Source organism: Cloeon dipterum, chromosome X, assembly GCF_949628265.1.
Source record: "Cloeon dipterum chromosome X, ieCloDipt1.1, whole genome shotgun sequence".
Taxonomy (NCBI): Eukaryota; Metazoa; Arthropoda; class Insecta; order Ephemeroptera; family Baetidae; genus Cloeon; species Cloeon dipterum.
The window spans coordinates 16,377,506-16,395,447 of NC_088790.1; the positions used below are offsets into that span (position 1 = coordinate 16,377,506).

At 38.6% G+C, this 17,942-nt stretch overlaps 3 protein-coding genes across 18 annotated transcripts in view; 1 reads left to right on the forward strand and 2 right to left on the reverse strand.

Moving 5' to 3' along the window:
- The first annotated feature begins 316 nt into the window (after positions 1 to 316).
- Positions 317 to 6,799, forward strand: RhoGAP68F (Rho GTPase activating protein at 68F). Its single transcript, XM_065492549.1, has 7 exons — positions 317 to 502; positions 928 to 1,256; positions 3,257 to 3,540; positions 3,907 to 4,005; positions 4,404 to 4,630; positions 4,686 to 4,993; positions 5,439 to 6,799. Exons 1-7 carry the CDS (start codon positions 463 to 465, stop codon positions 5,607 to 5,609), a joined length of 1,458 nt encoding a protein of 485 aa, XP_065348621.1. The 5' UTR covers positions 317 to 462; the 3' UTR covers positions 5,610 to 6,799.
- Positions 6,800 to 6,803: 4 nt separating this feature from the next.
- On the reverse strand, positions 6,804 to 9,175 carry Arl6 (ADP ribosylation factor-like 6). Of its 2 annotated transcripts, none has more exons than XM_065492557.1 (3): positions 8,966 to 9,175; positions 7,216 to 7,466; positions 6,804 to 7,157 (listed from the first exon to the last, which is right to left on the reverse strand). In XM_065492557.1, the coding sequence occupies exons 1-3, from the start codon at positions 9,048 to 9,050 to the stop codon at positions 7,008 to 7,010; spliced, it is 486 nt and encodes a 161-aa protein (XP_065348629.1). In that variant the 5' UTR covers positions 9,051 to 9,175; the 3' UTR covers positions 6,804 to 7,007. The 2 variants fall into 2 exon arrangements, with proteins under 2 accessions (XP_065348629.1, XP_065348628.1); XM_065492556.1 differs by having other exon boundaries at positions 6,810 to 7,157; positions 8,873 to 9,175.
- Positions 9,176 to 9,377: 202 nt separating this feature from the next.
- The window catches only part of Ank2 (Ankyrin 2), a 114,946-nt gene continuing 106,381 nt past the window's right edge, over positions 9,378 to 17,942 (reverse strand). For 12 of the 15 annotated variants that reach the window (XM_065492762.1, XM_065492760.1, XM_065492761.1 and 9 more), the window contains 4 exons: positions 17,792 to 17,827; positions 12,087 to 17,603; positions 11,038 to 11,104; positions 9,378 to 10,884 (listed from right to left, as the gene is read on the reverse strand). In XM_065492762.1, coding sequence (XP_065348834.1) covers positions 10,851 to 10,884; positions 11,038 to 11,104; positions 12,087 to 17,603; positions 17,792 to 17,827 — 5,654 coding nt within the window. In that variant the 3' untranslated portion in view covers positions 9,378 to 10,850. The remainder of the gene's footprint in view (positions 10,885 to 11,037; positions 11,105 to 12,086; positions 17,604 to 17,791; positions 17,828 to 17,942) is intronic. The other 3 variants (XM_065492769.1, XM_065492771.1, XM_065492773.1) reach the window with 3 other exon arrangements.

The window sequence follows — 17,942 nt, forward strand, 5'->3', positions numbered from 1 at the left end:
TGGCGATTTTTAAAAGAAAAAAATAGTTTTTGGGTTCTGCGCATTCGATATTAAATAAATCGATCTTTAAAAACTGGGGGTGTTCTCTTTAACCGGAAAAGACCGGTGTTTTAAATGAAGCAGACAAAAAATTCCACAGCTCTGATCAAGCCAACACAAACCAAAATTATGTGGTCACGTGCGTGATAAATATTTAGAAGGAATTTAAAGGCCTAACAACAACAACATGTGGGCGGCCCCTAAACTATGAAATTTTTAGTCAACATGTAACCGGTTGCTCTTGCTTGCGGTCGGCTAAACCGGTTTTGTGGGCTTGTCCACTTTCTCTCGCTGGGCAGGCAGGCAGGCAGCTGTACATCTGCAAACCCAGCCCGTGGCCAGCCGTTTGTTTTGGAGATATTACGTCGACCTAAATTTTCCCGTTTTCCTTCAGCCAAGTCGGAACTATGTCCAGCTAGGAAGATGGACAGGAGATTCGGAAGCCCACTGCGAGGAGTGGCTGGTAAATCGATTTGAAATATTAGCTTTATGATGGAAGTTCGACCGCCTAAAACTAGAACTTGTTTGATCTATTTGTGCCGTGTTTTCGTCTTGTTGTGCTTGGATATGCGTGTCGAATCCATAACACCAAATCGCCTTATTTCCTAGCGTATTTAGAGCAAAATTGCTCGCACCAATATAGAAGATTACGATTTTCTCGAGTAATTTTTTATCGGCTTCAGCTCTATCGCGCAAAAGAAAATCTAAAAAATCAATGTGCAATATTTCTTCAAGATTTTTGCATATATTTGTTTCGTATTGCAATCTCTTTTAATATTTTTGTATGCATAATTTTATTGATTTTTAAAAACTTGCAAACACCGGAATAAAATTTCAATCTATCTTTTATCTAGTTGATCTAAAAACCAATCTGATAAAATGTTTTAGCGGATCATGAGGAGCCGTACCCCAGTTTATCAGACTTCCACGATTACGAGCCTAACCTCGAGTTTGACGACACAGAGCTGGAAGCGGCTTCAAGCGATGCAATTCACGAGACGCCGGAGGATTTGCTGGACGAGTATTTAGAGTCGCCGGTGTCAGACGGAACTATTGAAGAAAACTTTGAGAAAGAGCTAGCGGCGGACAGTTCCTTAGTTTTCCTGGAGGAGGCAAAACCCACAGCGGCCACCATTGAGGACCAGGAAGATGACTTCAGCGATGTGGCCAAATATGAGATAGTGGAGGTGGCAGGAGATGACGCATACGGACGAAAGGTGATTCTTTCTTTTTGCTTTACACGTCCCCCTTGCTCCCATAAATTCAATTTGCCGGTCAATTAATTTGTATTTCCATCTTAAAAAAACACAATAACAGAGCTACATAACATTATTTTTTCTTGTTTGCGTTTTGTTCACCTTTAAAAAAATATTGTTTTGTACAGAAGGACAAATATTATGAGAATGTTATGAAACCAATAACAACTCTTAGATAGGGTACATACTTTTCCTTCTATTATTTTAATTTACAAAGTAAAAATTTCACTGTATGAAAATGTTTTATTTTACACAGTGGACTTGTGATTTGTTTTAATCGATGATAGAGTTGTGTAAGTCTATCTATCTTGTGTAATGCGTGCTATATCATAATTTGCAGTCACCGCGTATATAGATTTCAAAAACACATTGATTACTCTATAGTTATGTGGCCTATTTTTTTATTTTCATGCTAAAAGCAAGCAGGATACGCGGAAGTTTTTTCCGCACAATTATTGTCTGGTAAACCGCATTTATTGAATTACAGTAATATAAATTTAATGAACAACGCAGTTTATTTTTATGTTTCAATGTATTGTATTTTTATTACTTGGATGTTTTCAATGAACTTTCAAGGCTTCATGTGTTCGTGAAAATAGCTTAAACGATCTCGTTGTCTAATAAGAAGGTCAAATAATTTATTTCCCCTGCAACTCTTAACATTGAAACACTTGACACGGCAAATTATTCTCGATCATCAGATACTTTTAATAATGCCTACTCCTCACGCTACAGTCGTTGAGCAGGACCGATGCCAAGGTGACACTATTTTTTGCACTCAGTGACATTTAGGGCTCATTGAGGTTCTATGTATTCACAAATTGACTTAAACTTAATCGATAGAGGCAAATATATTTTGCCACAAAGAATGATTAAGAACTGAAGCGTTAAGTTCTTATATTTATCAATTTTAATTACTATTTAATTTAGTAAAATAATGTATGTAATAACAAATACCACCAATCTTGATTGATGACTTAAAATTTCAACTTAAAATTAAAATTCTTACTTAACTCATAGCAAATGCACTCAAATAATTTATTGCTGTCAGTATCTTGCTAGCTTTGTGTTGTTACATCAGAACTCATGGTCAGTAGAGATGGTGGAGATCTTAAGAATTAGGATCCAATTGATTTAACAATTAAATGAAAATCCGGATACCCTCTGCCATTAAAGGTGCATAGAGACTGACGCAACAGCTTTACTTGCTCAGCATGGTTTCCTTTATGAAAAATATCAATTTCCTTTATATGCTTGTCCTGCAAGTACATTTTTAGGATTCAACTATTTAGTTTATGTTGAAATCATTGATACAGTGTTCTATTTAACGAGTTAAAAAATATCACCAAGGGTCAATTTTCGAAGCGAAAGAGTTAGCATAAGCAAGCTTTATGGCTCTGAAGGCTTAAAACCCTTAAACGGGATTTTATTTTAAATCGATTTTTGAATTCTATAGTTTTCATCAATTGTCACATGATAATATTCATTGGGCAGACTCGACTTGACCGATGTGTCATTTTTTTCTGGGAATATAAGTCCCTGAATTTTCAATTTACTGGTTAGATTTGGGAAACATTAAAATGGCTCTTCGATGGTTCAAGATAATATTTTTAAACTATCTTCCAAGTTACATTTTCGTCGCTGGGAAACTTCTATAACATTTTTGGTTCAATTTATTTAACTTATATTTGGAAGTAAAAATACTAAATGATAATTTCTAAAATATTTTAGGTTTAGGAAATGTTATCAGGCTTCAGAATGTGTATGGGTTTTTGTTTGTACCTAAGAAAACTTACAGAGACCATAGGGAAAATGCTTAAGGGAATATTTAAGTTTTATTGACTCACTAATCAATTTGTCTCATCAAATGTTGAATGTGAACCAAATTTCATCTAAACTTAAATTCCCTATGGAAAAATTGAATTTAACTTGGCTGTAATCTTGTTTCCTGATTTTCGTAGGTGATTGTTGTGTCGGCTTGCAAATTGCCAAGCAACCAGGAGCTGAACCATAACCGCTTCCTGCGCTACCTGATGGCAACCCTTGACCAGTTTGTGGAGGAGGACTACAGCTTGGTCTACTTCCACTACGGTCTGACCGGCAAAAACAAGCCGCCAATGTCGTGGCTGTGGCAGGCGTACAAAGCGTTTGATCGCAAGTACAAGAAGAACCTGAAGGCCCTGTACCTGGTGCATCCCACTAATTTCATCAGGGTGATTTGGCAGTTATTCAAGGCCGTTATCAGGTAAGAGTCCGCAAGCTTGAATGTGACACCCCTTGCCCGATGGGAGACGCAAACAAAGATCTTGTTCTATTTATGAGTTGCACCGAGAGCAAGGGGCAAGGAGAATTATAAAAGAGATGAGGTTTCATGTTAGTACACGTCACGAGATTCGTCAAGCAAAACTTGAATGAGCTGGAGCATCATAAAGGTGGCTCTCTTAAGGTTATTATGTCATGCAAGCTCCTGTAGTCAACACCTTTTCAGTTGTTCTAATGGTTGTGATGCTGCTGTTGCCTACATTTTCTGTTCTTAAATGGAGACCTCTGTTTTCTTTTTGGTACTGCTGCCTCCACGGCCTGCTCGATTCTAATCCTGTGGACTTTTCAGTGCGAAATTCGGCAGAAAAATCATGTACGTCAACTACCTGCATGAGTTACGACAGCACCTGCACTTTGATCAACTTCACATTCCACAACCAGTTCTAGAGTGAGTAGATTTTCTTAACCTTTAATGCTTCTTTTCACTTTCATGCGCTATAGTGGGTTATTGGTCACCTCTTCAACTTGGTGTTTACTTTGAAATGTTGGGTCACCTTTTATCTGGGGTTCGCACAATCGTCTGTCCTTTTGTCAAATCCTGCTTGGATCTCAATGGTAGTTGTTTCACCTTAAAGATTTAAAATTAGTAATAAGAATTAAATCATTTTCATTAGTTACCTGCATTCTTTTTTAATGTATATTTAGGCAATGCTATGTGATAATTCGAGTTTAAAATTAGATTTTTTAAGTTATTTATATCACCGCTGAAAAATTGACAATTTCATGAAGATATTTCTCATAGTCATTGCAAACTGCGTCATCAAAATTAATTTTTGTTTGTACCAGACACGATGAGCGACTGATGGCCAAGTTGCGGCCATCACAAAAACCACAAGTTTCACTGCCAGAAACCCACCAAGCGAGCGCCACCTCCAGCTCTGTGTTCCACGCTCAATTGCCAACCCAACAATTTGGAGTCTCGTTGCAGTTCATACGGGACCACTCTCCGGCAGACGACGACTTTATCCCGCCTGTGGTCAGGCAGTGCGTCGAATTTCTCAGCCAGCCTGACGGTGCGTAGGCCTTACGATTTGCTATTCAAATTGACGTCTGAAATTTTCTTCGCAGCTCTAGAGACTGAGGGAATTTTCCGGCGTTCGGCTTCGACCGTGTTGGTAAGGGAGATCAAGAGCCAGTGCAACATGGGACACAAGCCTGACTTCAATGGAGACGTCCACATGGCTGCCGTGCTGCTCAAGACATTCCTCCGGCAGCTGGACGAGCCTTTGATGACGTATGAGTTGTATGACGAAATATGCGCTTTCCAGACGCTAGACAAAGACGAACGATCCAGAACGGTCAAGATCATGATACTAGAAAAGCTGCCCGAGGATAATTATAGGACGTTAAAATATATCATGCAGTTCCTATCCAAGGCAAGTTGATCGTGTTTTGCTTATTAATCTTCAATCAGCCTTTTGGCTCATATTTTTAAGGCATTTCTAGAAGTGTCAAGACAATGAGAGATATATTAGCTTTTCAGGTAACTCCCCAATGTCAGAGATGGGAAAAGGCGGTTAAATTAGCGATTAGTAATATAGTAATGCTCCAATATTTGCTAATTTAAACACCTTTTCCCATCTCTGACATTGGGGAGTTACCTGAAAAGCTAATATATCTCTGACATTGGGCAGCCAGTAATAGATTCCCAAACTGCTCAAATATCTCCCATTGCTTTGACTCCTGAGAATGCCTTAACTACTTGAGCTATCGGGCTGAAATAAATTTTAAGCTCACGAAATTGAAGTATATTTAAATATTGCTTTTCTGTGAGTATTTAATACTTAGCGGCTAAATAAACTATTGATTCAATTTTCTCAGGTGATGGACAGAAGTGACCTGAACAAAATGACCTCAGCCAACCTTGCCGTCGTTTTTGGTCCGAACCTAGTGTGGCCGCAACATGGCCAGATGACGCTCTCCTCTATCGGACCTATCAACCAGTTCACGGACTTTCTGCTCACCAATCAGGATGAGATCTTCATAATCTAGCCTGTGATGGCGCAAACAAAACTACCGACTGTGATAGTCCTTTTGTTTGTCACTTGTGCGTCTGCTGAATTGGTTGAACAAGTCCACACACCACCACAACCACCCGCAATGGCTATTTTTATCAGTTTGATAACTCTACTACCATAATACTACCCTGTTTAGTAACACAGAAACGTGCAATGTCGCGCTCTTCCCTGCTGACGTGCGATTCATCGAGGGGCGCACGATTTAAGGTCAATTATTTTTGTACAGATGGAGAGCGTCAAAGCTGTAGGGTTGTTTACTTTTTGTTTTCTCTCGCGTGTTCGGGCCCGGTGCATAAAATGTGATTTGTGCTGAAATCTCGTCTTTTTCACCGACCGAAATTTAATAATATATAATTTTCTGCGTCACAAATCGGTTCTGGATTTCGAGGAGCACTAACCAAAGCACTATCACAACAACAGCAACACGATCGTTTTCACCGTAAAGTAATTAAGTGCACCGACTAATTGTTCTCTGCAAAGTCATTCCCCTAGTCTGTACAGGTTACAACCATGTTACTATGCCTGCTAGTGTTGTTTTCTTGAGCAAAGAAATCGTATTTATAAACGCTGGACTCTTCATTAATTTACAAAAGGAGTGAGTGAGAACTTAATAAGAATCATCGCGTTAATTTGTAGTAACCATACCTATATATATGAAATAAGGACAGCTCGCAGGGCTGATGTTGTAAGCTAACTTCATTATTTTTAATTTTGAGCTGGCTCCCTTACCTTTGATCAAAACTTTGTATTGCATTTTGGTGAAACTAGAGTTGTGTCTGTTTGATTTTTTGATTATTCTTAAGCCGACATTAAGTTTCTTTTGGTTGAACAGGTCATTTTTTAGGAACCTTTTTTTCGTAAATACAAACCCTGCAACTAACTGAATCTCAAGATTTTCTTCAATGGCCTACGACGTTTTCGTACATGTATAAATAGCCCATATATACATATTCCAAATGATGAGACTTTGAGGATAATTGTTTGTCAATCCCATCGATCAATCAATGTGCAAGTTTTTGTGAGCTTCAGTGAATACATATTATCTCTCCATTGATTTACTACCATTCTCACCCATTAAATTTGTTGGTACAACAATTAAACAAGGATTTACGCTCGAATTGTTGCAAAAGTAATCAATGAAATAATATATTTTATGTTATTAAACGTTTGTTTTATTTATTACACATCATCATCATCCGTAGGTTTATATTTTTCTAATTTTTTCTTGCCTACAAGAAGCCAAAATATTATGGTCACTCTTCAGTCTGATTTTGACGGACGGAGTAACTGTGCAGTTGTCATATTTTAGTATCGATGATAGACTCAAAAATGTTGTCATTACAATAATTTAAATGTACATTTTCATAGTAAATTACGAGTTCTCCTCTAACATTACAGATTGCCTTATTTGGTTTGTAAGCCATTCTATTCCTTCTTGAAGGCCTTCCCCAGTCATTGCGTTACTGGCGCAAATGTGCCACGGTTTATTTGAAATTTTTTCAAGCCCGAGACTTGCAGATACCTGATTTGGAAAATTTTAATTAATTTTTAAAGAACGAATAACAATTTTATGGTTGTACCTGAACTGCGGACAAGGCGCCTCGAACATCCATTTTATTGGCAAAAACTAAAATGGGCAAGTGCCGCTTTGACCGGATGTGTTGATGGTCGAGCAAGGCCTCCAATTCATCTCTGGCGACGACCAATCGAAGACCGTCCGACGAATCAACCACAAATATTATTCCTTGGCAATCTTTATAGTGGTGCTCCCACAGTTCTCTGTATCGACCTTGGCCAGCCATGTCGAATGCGGTGAAGCCAACATTTTTGTCTGGAAACATTAATTTTTAAAATTATTGCTAATCATTATGGAGTTGTCAATTAATTTAGATAAGTACAAGAAAAACTGTCAAACTAGAATTGGAAAATATTACAATAATTTATGATTACTTTTTAACCTTTTTAATGGAGCAAAAAAGTCCTGACTAAAATTATTGGAAAAGGGCCAATATAAATAAAGGGGAAAACACATCTTTGTTAGATATATATGGTATCGAATGAACCAAATTAATTGAAAAGATATTATGAAGAAGATAGCGAGATATCTAAATCCTAAAAAATAAAATTCTTGGACGGAGCGAGGTACAAAAAATTAATATCTACCATCCTTATTCTCCCTAACTAAAAAACGACAAGCTTTTTAATCTGGAAAATTTAAAAATTCGTTTAGAAATTTCGACATTTTTTCACCAAATACTGGCTTGTGTGCATTACAACTATTTTTTCTTTCTAATATAATTATTATTTTTCCAGAAATGTCATTCTTTTATTTTGTATTTGAATAATGCGACCACTCGAGGTTGTTTCCATGTTCAATATAATTAAAACCATGATGACGCCGAAACTGGTCGAGGAATAAAAACGACGAATTCTTTTGACAACGAGGATGAAGCCTGGTTTTAATTATATTGAACTTTTATTTTGTGTATTTTGTGTGTCACACAACTATTTCACATTCTCTTTCAGCCAAAATATTTGTATTCTTCCCAGATTGTCTGCATAATTAAAAATCAATGAAATACTGAGGCCGCAAACTCGGGCCAATACACTAAAGAGAGATGAGAGATTCTGTCACTTTCTCTTGAAACAGAGTTTAGCAGGCAGGAGGCAGAAGCGCTGACAAAGGGTGTTATAGTCCCTCCCCCACTCTTCTAGATTCGACTTCAGTCGCTCTCGTCCTAACTCCTTAAACAATTCATTGTGCATAAGTGTAAACAAAGTCAGCTGTAGCAAAATAGCAAAGTAGATTATTTTGAGCTTGAATGTTTCGTCGTGTCATTTGTTTTGTTAAAAGACAGTGCTTTTTGAGGTGAGAGTGATAGGAGGCTCTTCCATCCAGCAGCGAAGTTCGACTACATACACATTATTTATTCAACCCTGATATTGGACCCGCATGCATAAATAATCAAAAGGTAGGAGCAGCTTTCGTCTTCTTGCCATATCTAGGTACAATAATAATACATATATGTTTTATTCACCGTCAGATGATTTTTTAGCTCCGTATATGAACTGTTTACGTTAACATCCGCTCAAGAAAAGAGTTGAAAATAAAATCAGAAAAAAATGATTGCCCCCTGCCCTATATGACTGTACTGATTATTTTCATAGCTTGAAAAATGTCAGTTTTGCTGACTTTTTAAATTCTAAAGCTGGTGTAAGGCTGTACTAAGTACTAACTGTTGAATTTCTCAACGTTGAATCCAACCGTGGGGACGATCTCCGTGGCCCTCTGTTCTTCTGGCTTCAACTGGTTGACCAGCGTGGACTTACCGCTGTTGTTCAGTCCGACCACTAAAACGTTGACCTCGCGTCTGTTGAAACCGAGGATGGCCATCAGCTTGGTCAGCAGGCCCATTGTCTCCACTGCGGCGCTGTCAGTAGGTCTCTTTTGTTGTCTTTGGCTCGAATTTTCTGTGGATCCAAGGGTTGCCTAGCAACCTTCAAACGCAAACACGAAAACTGTTTGGTAGAGTGGCCGCTCAATTAAATTTATGGCATTGATTTTTATTTTAATAATAGTAAACAAAATAGATTTCTTTGAAATTCATAGTTTTAATCAAAAATTATTTGGAAAGAACTCGGAACAGGGAATTATCGATTTTTATCACTTCGAATTTAACCTTTAATTGTCTTATTTTGATTATTTCTGCAAGTGTTTGAGGGGAATAAAACACAGATGGAGTGTGATTTAGTTGTAACCCATACTTTATTCGATCATTTACCTCAATTTAAGTGAATAGTCAAAAATTATAGCGCGCAAGATGTATAATATATAATAAGCAACGACTGGAGTCTACGGCCGAACCGAGGCCCTGATGTGTGGTTCGTCCGAGAAACCAGTCATCGTCACATTTTTTTAATATCTCAACGTTAACTTTGTTCACATTTGACCTTTTCAAGCAGCTCTATTTTGTGAAATATCTTTACACGCAAATATCTGTCTAAGCATCATAGCAATATTTTTCACGTCTTAAAGTTAAAAATTAAAATATCGGTGCGTCCCCAAGTGCTATTTCATCTTTTCACTGGGGCTCTCGCATTATGTCAAATATATTTTTTTTATTGATCTTCCTTTACCGTATGCAAACAATTAAAATCAGATAAGAACAACAATAAAAATACATCTTTATCTCACATTTTGATATCGCTTCTCCGACCACGAGCAATAAAATATATATATCGTGTGTGTATTCATAGGTTAAGAATATAATTAATTTCACATTATAATAAATCAAAAAAGGTATTTTTGTTTAACATCTCGCTTGTTATAATACTTTTTGAAAGAATACAAGAAGAGAACAAAATTCGAAAAATTGAAAAATAACTTAAGATTAATTAATTCTAAGAAAGATAATCATGTAATTATAACCATCGTAAAATATGAGTCGCATCCCCAAGTTCATTTTTCTTAATCTTACAGCTAGCATAGCAAGACACTAGAGCAATAATTTACACGATTCGGTGGTGCCGGCCGTCGGTCCTCGGCCGACCGACGACGGGCCCACCGGGACCCGAAGAGGCCCGCGCCCGGTACCTTAAAAGACGAGGTGCGTCAACATTAGCACATTACTAACAGAAAATAAAACGCAAAAACGGAGCAAATCAAGGTGCTGAGATTGGGTTTGAAAGGAGCGCGTCACTCGGGAAAACACCATTGCGTCGAGCAATGGCGCCGGTACGCGCACTTACAAACGCACGGACACGTTTCGTTTCTATTTTCCAAAGTAGTGGCTTTGAAAAACGACTTTCAAATCATTGCTGAAGTGTTCACATACATCAGGAATCGGCTGTCGGATAAATAAATACAGAAAACCAAATTGGTTAAGTTAGCCAGCTTACAGCAGCAGAGTGAAAAATGCAGGTTTCTGTTTTTTTCTTCATTATTTCAATTTTTTGGGGATTGTGAGGGAGACGGGTTCATTCAAAGAATTATCCAGAGACGTTTATAGAGAGACGTTGTAGTATCCAGCAACTCGCGCATGTTTCTTCGCTCGCACGCCAGCATAATTAATTATGCATTATTTGATCCCAAAAATTGGTTGTAGCTGGTCGGGTGTTACATATCCATTATTTTTTCGGTATAGCTTTTCTATCGTGGTGGTCACAGGGTCAGAGTCAGGAAGATAGATTCTGTCGGGATGTGTTGGTATCGTATCTACTCTGGTTTTGGCGATCCTTTGGTTACGACCCTGCGAACACACATTCACACAATCTCGAATTAATTTTGGCCAGCAGAATCAGATAAGAGGGGTGATACTGAATTGTGATGGGAGAATTAATTGGTGCGTGTAGCAAGCAATCGCATAAATTTCAACCTGTTTTTAGCAACAAATTTTTCTTACTCTGATTGTGTGGTCGGAGCACGGAACGCATCTTCGGCTGTGCCACTGGACTCGGTTTGATTATCGCCTGCAACATTACAACTTTTCCTTTAGCTCTCTAGTCGCCTTTAGCAAAAGCACAGTACACAAAGGTCAGCATGCGTTTCTAAGCTTTAGATTTCAACAGATATGTAATGTCAGGTTGATTACTTTTAAAGGGTCCTCACAATTTTGCAAATTATAGAAAAAGTACTTAACAGTGAGGACTAAACTACACAGACGATGCAGAATGAGTATATATGTGGAAATGGCGGATTTGATGATGATTTTGTCACAAATTAAAAAAAGAAAAACTTTAAATGAGATGAAATCTTGAGACTTGAATGCTAAGTTTGTGTGCCTTAATGCTGATGCGGATTATGTCATAAACTTTTTGGTTTTAAATATATTCGAAGCTCTTTTACAAAGCTCTCGAATCGGTTTTGGGGAATACCAATTTTGAAATATTAAGGAGGCTAGTAATTTTTATATTGCCGCCTCATATGTGGAATGCTAATACACACATTTTAAAAATCCGTTAGAATAAACATGCTAAACAGGATCAGACATGCAATTTGCGCCAATTACGTTGAGGGATTGACAGAAAAATAGCGAAATGTTTCCATGTAGATCCGTCGAGCAAATAGGATTCTTGCTTTTCCTTTTTTCTCGGTTTTCAGAATTTTGAAAATTAAATTAATATGTGTCTACGTGTTCCTTTGTACGTGAGGTGATTCTCTAACAACATCTAAAGCAGCGTGCAACTGCATTTCGTATATGTCGTAATACACAAGAAACAGCTCTTGACATTGTCATATTTGCCAAAAAAATCTCATGCACGTGGTATAATTTTGCGACACTGCATGCAAAAAATAATCGTAAAACGCTGGAGTTGTGCGTTTGCTAATTAGACATTGAAATGTGAGAAACATAATCCAAATTATCATTGTAAAACGTAACGAAAAATTCAACTCATGTATAATAATTTCGTTCAAAAAATAGCTAAATAAATGTCAGCTGCATTAGTCTACCTGCTGAAACGGAAGTTAGTCCAGTTCTAACCGTTGTTATAGTCGTGGATTCAGAGGACGAGGGATTTGAGGGTTGGGAAATATGTCTGGTGATATAAGTCATGTGGGAAACTTCAGCAGAGTACTGCCTTGGATCCATCGATTCAGGTAGGCTCTCGATCATTTGCGATCGATTAGCACTTTCACCCTCGATAACTTCTGTCACGTAGGTCCAAGATTCATTGTTTTTTAGCAGAAATTGAGCAGACATCTCGCCTTTGTCGAGCCCTCTGGCCTTGAGTGCGTCTGCCAGTTGCTCCTCGGTCAAATGGGCAACGCCAAAGTCGACGTTCTCTGTGCTGGACACCATCGTAGCAGAGCCACCACTTGTAAACGACGAAGACATGACCGAGTCGGTTTCATATTGATAGGTCGCGTGCGTTGCTGTAGAACTGGTCGGCTCCAGCGAATCAGTGCTACACAGCATCACGTCACTCTGGCCTGCTTCTTGGCTGTCCTCTCTGTGTCCGGACGCACTGCTCTTAGATTTCTCAGCCCTAAGCTCCTCCTCAATCGAATCTGCACTTTGTGATTTGGGAATCTTCGGCTGTTCAAGCTCGAGCGAGTCAGCCGACGTGATCATTTTTTTCTGCTCCACTTTAGCTTGCAGTGACTCTATGCTATCTGTACTCATTGTCATTGGATTGGTTTCCTGATTTTCGCACTCGTACTGAAGAACGTATTCCTTGCAGATTTTGGCATGCTTTGCTGATGGTATTCGAGTTCCAGTCACGAGCTTGTCACCTTCTTTTTTGGCCTCGAATGTCTCAACGTTGAACTGTGCTTGACGAATTATTTCATCAATTTCAAACATTCTGTTATCGTAGTCATCGGAGTCAGACTCTTTCCCTGCCTCAGATATTGTCTCACAGCTCTCAGACTCTGACACTTGGCTTTCGTGGCCCTCGTCAATTTCTGAGAGCATTGCTTCTTCTTCCTTGGCTTTGATCTCGATTGTTTCTGCCTGAATGCAGGCGATTTCGAGACGCTCAAACTCCTTCAATGATGAAACAGAGAGATCATCTCCTTGGCCTGTGCGGCTCGTCAGGTATCGGCGTTGAAAACTTCCACCGTTGATCGAGTCTTGAGATCCTGAAGATTGGCGCATAGCAATGTCTCGCTCTAGCTTTTCAAATTCTTGGAGTGATCCCATCGACACATCGTCATGCTCGCTGCTTTTGGAGAAGTATTTCTTGCCAGCCAGAACATCGTATTCTGGCGTGCTGCTGAATGAGTCCTTGTAGCTACCAAGACTCCCAACTTTGCTGCCACTGTGGCTTTGCTCTGTTTCTTCTTTTTCTTCGATATCCTCGAGCCGACCCCTTTGTTCAAACTCATCATACTCGCCTCGGAATTGCTGTTCAATCCATTTTTTCCCTTCTTCCACATCTTTCTTGTACTCCTCAACATTCTGCGGCTGAAAACTAGTTCCTTCTAGTTGAAATGGCAGCTCAGATTTGTCATCCGGGTAGTATTTAACTTCAGTTAGCCTCGTACTAGTTGGTGGTGGTGAGGATACCAACAAATCATCATCTTGTTTGGCTGATTTCCGGCGAGGAATAGGAATTTTAGACTCTCTAGGAATAGCTTGCGGCACGGATGCAATACACGCAGTTTCATCTGCTTCGTCTGCTAGTTCTTCTATTATGAGGAACTCGTCATCGTCGGATTTCTTTTCTGGCTCCTTTTCTCCTTCTGCCTTTTCTAACAGTTCGAAAGAGTCTGTCCCTTCTGACTCGGGTGATTTATCTACATCCACATTCTTGCCTTTAATGACTTCAGATATGTCATCTTTCGTCAGAATGACAAGTTCGTCATCTGGTGATATATCCGAAGCTTCTGTGGTGCTTTGAGGTTCCGTTATGGTTTTCTCGATTTTATTTTCTTTGAGAACTTTGTTACTACTTGTAGGCACTGAGTCATCTGAAAGGGAATCTGGATATTCAAAGTGTTTTTTTGCGACTGGCGTTTGATGTTGAGTTATTTGAATGTCTGGAATATCAGTAACTTCAATGCATTCAATATCTTTAACATTGTTCATAGCTTCGATCTTTTTCTCAGCATCATCGTCTTCCAAAATTGTTGGAGGCAAGCACGTTGAAGAAATACCTTGAGATGGGAAATGTGGAACTTCTGGTAGAGATTTCTTCGCATCAAAGCTTTTCTCTTTTAAAGAAACAAATTTTTCTGTATCGGGCTCCGGCGTTCGAGGTCGTTCCACCACGTTTTTCACGCCATCAATGAAGGTGTGTGAAAAATTTTTGTGCTCCTCTTGAACCTCCTCATCTTTGGTTGTTTCTTCATAATGTGGAATGATAAGTTCTTCGTCTGCCTCGTCAACATCTTTCTCATCGTCATCTTGAAGCTCTTTCTGGAAGTTGATTTCCTGTTCGCTGGATTCTTCCTCTCGCAAACGACTGGTATTTTCAGCATTGTCTTTTTCAATTTGCTTTTCATGTGATGACGTGATTTGGGTTGCGACTGATTTTTCATCTGACGAGCTAGACATTATTGTGACAGAGCTAACTTCTTTGATTTCAGATGAATCCCTGATGGTCTCTATGTTCTTTTCACAATCCATCTTATCAAAACTAGAATTTACTACTTCCTTTGAAGATGATGTCATTGTTGTTTGAGTGGTGTCATTTTCTTCAACTATTTCCACACTGCTTAATAGTTCTGTTGAGTGCAGTGATTGTGTCTGCGAAGCAAAGTTTTCCATCACTGTTCGCTGGTCCAGCTCTGAAGCGCTTGACACGCTTGTGCTTATGATACTAATGGTATCGTCCATACTTGAAAACAGGCGCTCCTTTTCTTCTGTTACCGTCATTTCAGAAACAGGACTGTCCGTAACAATAGTTTTTGGCTCTGGATGGAAGGTCATCTCCAACGAACGCTTCATTCTCGGCTTCTCTTGGTCCAACTGCGCATCCATTATATTTTTAGAAGTTTCACCCAGCTCTTCGTTGTAGGAATCATCTGACTCTGAGGATTTTGTCTCGTGTAATACCTGATATTCTGTACCTACTGGGCGCAAGAGATCAGTATCGTGACCCAAGTCTATGTCTTCATTTGGCAGATTGTCCTCCAGGTCAGTCTCCAGCTCCATTGCCGATGGAACAAGGGTTTCCGATGCATCACTTTGAATGTCAATCTGCTGTCCTGAACTCTCCGAGCTGAGCGATTTGTTACTACTTATTGAGCTGACAGCAGTTACATACTCTTGAGATGTGACTGAGCGCTGGGAATATTCTTGAGACGTCAATGCAGACTCGTACTCCGAGGAAGTGGCGGCTCCAACTACGAATCCTTCAAAGTCTGAAGAGCACGGACGGCTTTTCATATTTTCGTCTTGTTTGAGGCTCTCCCCTGAGCTGGAAGACCTATCTGGTTTTTTTGATTCATGAGCAGTGGTTCTTTCTTCACTCCCACTGAAGACACATTTTTCTTCATCAGAAGATTTTGAATCTGTTCTACTCTTTGTCACCTGGACGAATTTGAATTCAAACTCTGATGGCGATCTTTTCTTTTCTTCTCCTTCCTTTCCTTGACTCTCAATGAGTGTTTCTTGTGCTTCTCCTAATGATTCACGAACTTCAGCAATAGTTTTCTCAATTTCACTAGCTGGGGACAACACGCTAGATGCGTCACTGGTGTTTAACGCAGACGAAGTTACAGGTTCATTTTCTACTTGAAGTGGTTTAGCAATATCCTTCATGTGCTGAATTGGTGATTGAACAAGTCTTTCCAAAATCTCCGCTCTCTCTTCAACTTTGTTGAGATCGGTAACATCTATCTCAGTTTGCATAGAATCAATGTCTAAATTTTGGGCAGAAACTTTCTCAATATGCTTTTCCATTGTATGCTCCTTAGTTGAAAACGACTCATTTAATTGAAGGACTTCAGCTTTTTCTTCCGAATTTCTTTGAGTTCTTAGAGTTAAATTAACACTAGATTCTTTGTCCTCTTTGCACGATGAGTCGAGCTCAACTATATCCAAACGTTTTTCTTGCATATCGAAGTGTGTTGTTGACGTTTCCTTTAAAACTGTCGAAATTTCTTGTTCGAAACTTGAATGTGCTTTTGAAATATTTTCTTCGAGAATTTTCTCATTTTTTTCCGTATATTGATCTGAAAACTCCTTACAAAGAGTTATTTCTGACTCTTTACTGCTACTGTACACTGATGTCTCTTCAGAACTCTCCTTCAACTGTGTTATTTGTTCCAAATTTTCTATTGACATCTTTTTGTCTGATAATTTAGCATCGATGTTTGCGTTCAATGAACATTTTGTTATTTCTTTGTCATCCTTTAACAAAGTTGATTTATTCGAACTACGTTTTTCCTCTTTTTCAACTGTAAAACTTGGCTCTGTGGTTACCAATCCAGACAGTATATTTACGTTCGACTCTTCACTAAAATCCTCCTCAACAGGAATAGATTGTTGTGTTGATTCATTTGCTTCTTTGAAAATACTAATTTGATGCTTAGATGTAGATGATTCCGTTTGAGAAATTTGTGAAGAGGGCATCTGTGCCTCTTTAACAATCAAATTTTCCTTGGAAATTTTCCCAGCAACTTTTTCGCTTGTCTCTGTAGATTCATGGACAATTATTGAATCACATTCGATCATTTTTTTCGATTCTACATTTTCAGACAGTGTGGCATCAAGAGTTTCATGCTTTTCAAAACATTTTTGGATTTCACTTGCCGATATATTCAGCACAGGGCTCTTTTTTATTGTGTCCTCAATTTCAGAAATTAAATTTTCAGCAAAACTTTTTACTTCATCTTGTTTAGAACGTTGAGCAGAAAAACCAAATTCAATTTCTGAAGGATATATTGGTTTTGAATCTGGAGACAACTTCTTTTCAAACTCTCCAATTTTCTGTTTTACTGTAGCATAAGCCGGATCACATTGGGAATCTTCTTGTCTCTCTTGTGGAGAAATTTGTTTTTCTTCTGGAGCCCAACAATCCACAGTTTCCTCAATTTCGGTGGAAAAGATATCGGTGTGAATTTGCCTTGAAACAATGGCCTCTTCAGTTAGTTTCCCGTCAAACTTTTCCTTTGCGTCTAGGATTTTGTGCTCCGGTGAAGGCTCCTCTTGCTGGTGCATCAGATCTTTAGTAAATTCTTTCATTATATCTTGCTCAATTTTCTGTGTTTTATCTTTGTAAATATCCTGCTCGATTTCAACATTTTCTTGAACTTTTTCTGTGTCAGCATCCGTTAATAATTTCCCTCTAGTGTATACTTTTGGCGCAATCAAAGATTTAGTTGTGCTAGTAATATTTTCCCAAAACTGTTTTCGATCATCGTAACTTGGGATATTCTCCTCAACGGGTTCAGGATTCTCTGCTTCTATATGAGAATCAGCTAATTTTGGCAGTTCGATTCTCTGACCTTGGTAGGAAATTTGGGTGGGGGATATATATCCACGCTTAGACTTCTTTTCTCCAGCAATTGATTTATCGGCTATAAAGAGAAGTTTGAATTCGTTAACATCACCATTCCACATATGAAGTATTTTGATTTTAAAATTAAAGGGCTTGCTCTTTTTTCGAGTGGGTAAATTTGTAGTGTGTATGTTACAATATTAAGTTGTTAATTTCGCTCACTAATGCTCAATAAGCAGTTTCATGCATGATATATGATATGATTACCTTTCACCATAGAATCTCCGGTTCCACCTTCAGCATCTGAAATCAGATAAATCAATGGCATCAGGATATAACATTCGCTCGTATGATTTGATTCAATTCAAGCATGCATTTTGAAGCTTTGTTATTTGTGTTTAAAAATACTACCTTAATT

Coding starts and splice junctions, on each gene's coding strand:
- RhoGAP68F (XM_065492549.1), top strand. CDS start 463: ATGGACAGGAGATTCGGAAGCCCACTGCGAGGAGTGGCTG. Junction 1,257..3,256: donor ATGACGCATACGGACGAAAG/GTGATTCTTTCT, acceptor TGATTTTCGTAG/GTGATTGTTGTGTCGGCTTG. Junction 3,541..3,906: donor TTATTCAAGGCCGTTATCAG/GTAAGAGTCCGC, acceptor TGGACTTTTCAG/TGCGAAATTCGGCAGAAAAA.
- Arl6 (XM_065492556.1), bottom strand. CDS start 9,050: ATGGGCCTGCTGACCAAGCTGATGGCCATCCTCGGTTTCAACAGACGC. Junction 7,467..8,872: donor CAACGTTGAGAAATTCAACA/GTTAGTACTTAG, acceptor TAATGTTTCCAG/ACAAAAATGTTGGCTTCACC. Junction 7,158..7,215: donor GCGCCTTGTCCGCAGTTCAG/GTACAACCATAA, acceptor TTTCCAAATCAG/GTATCTGCAAGTCTCGGGCT.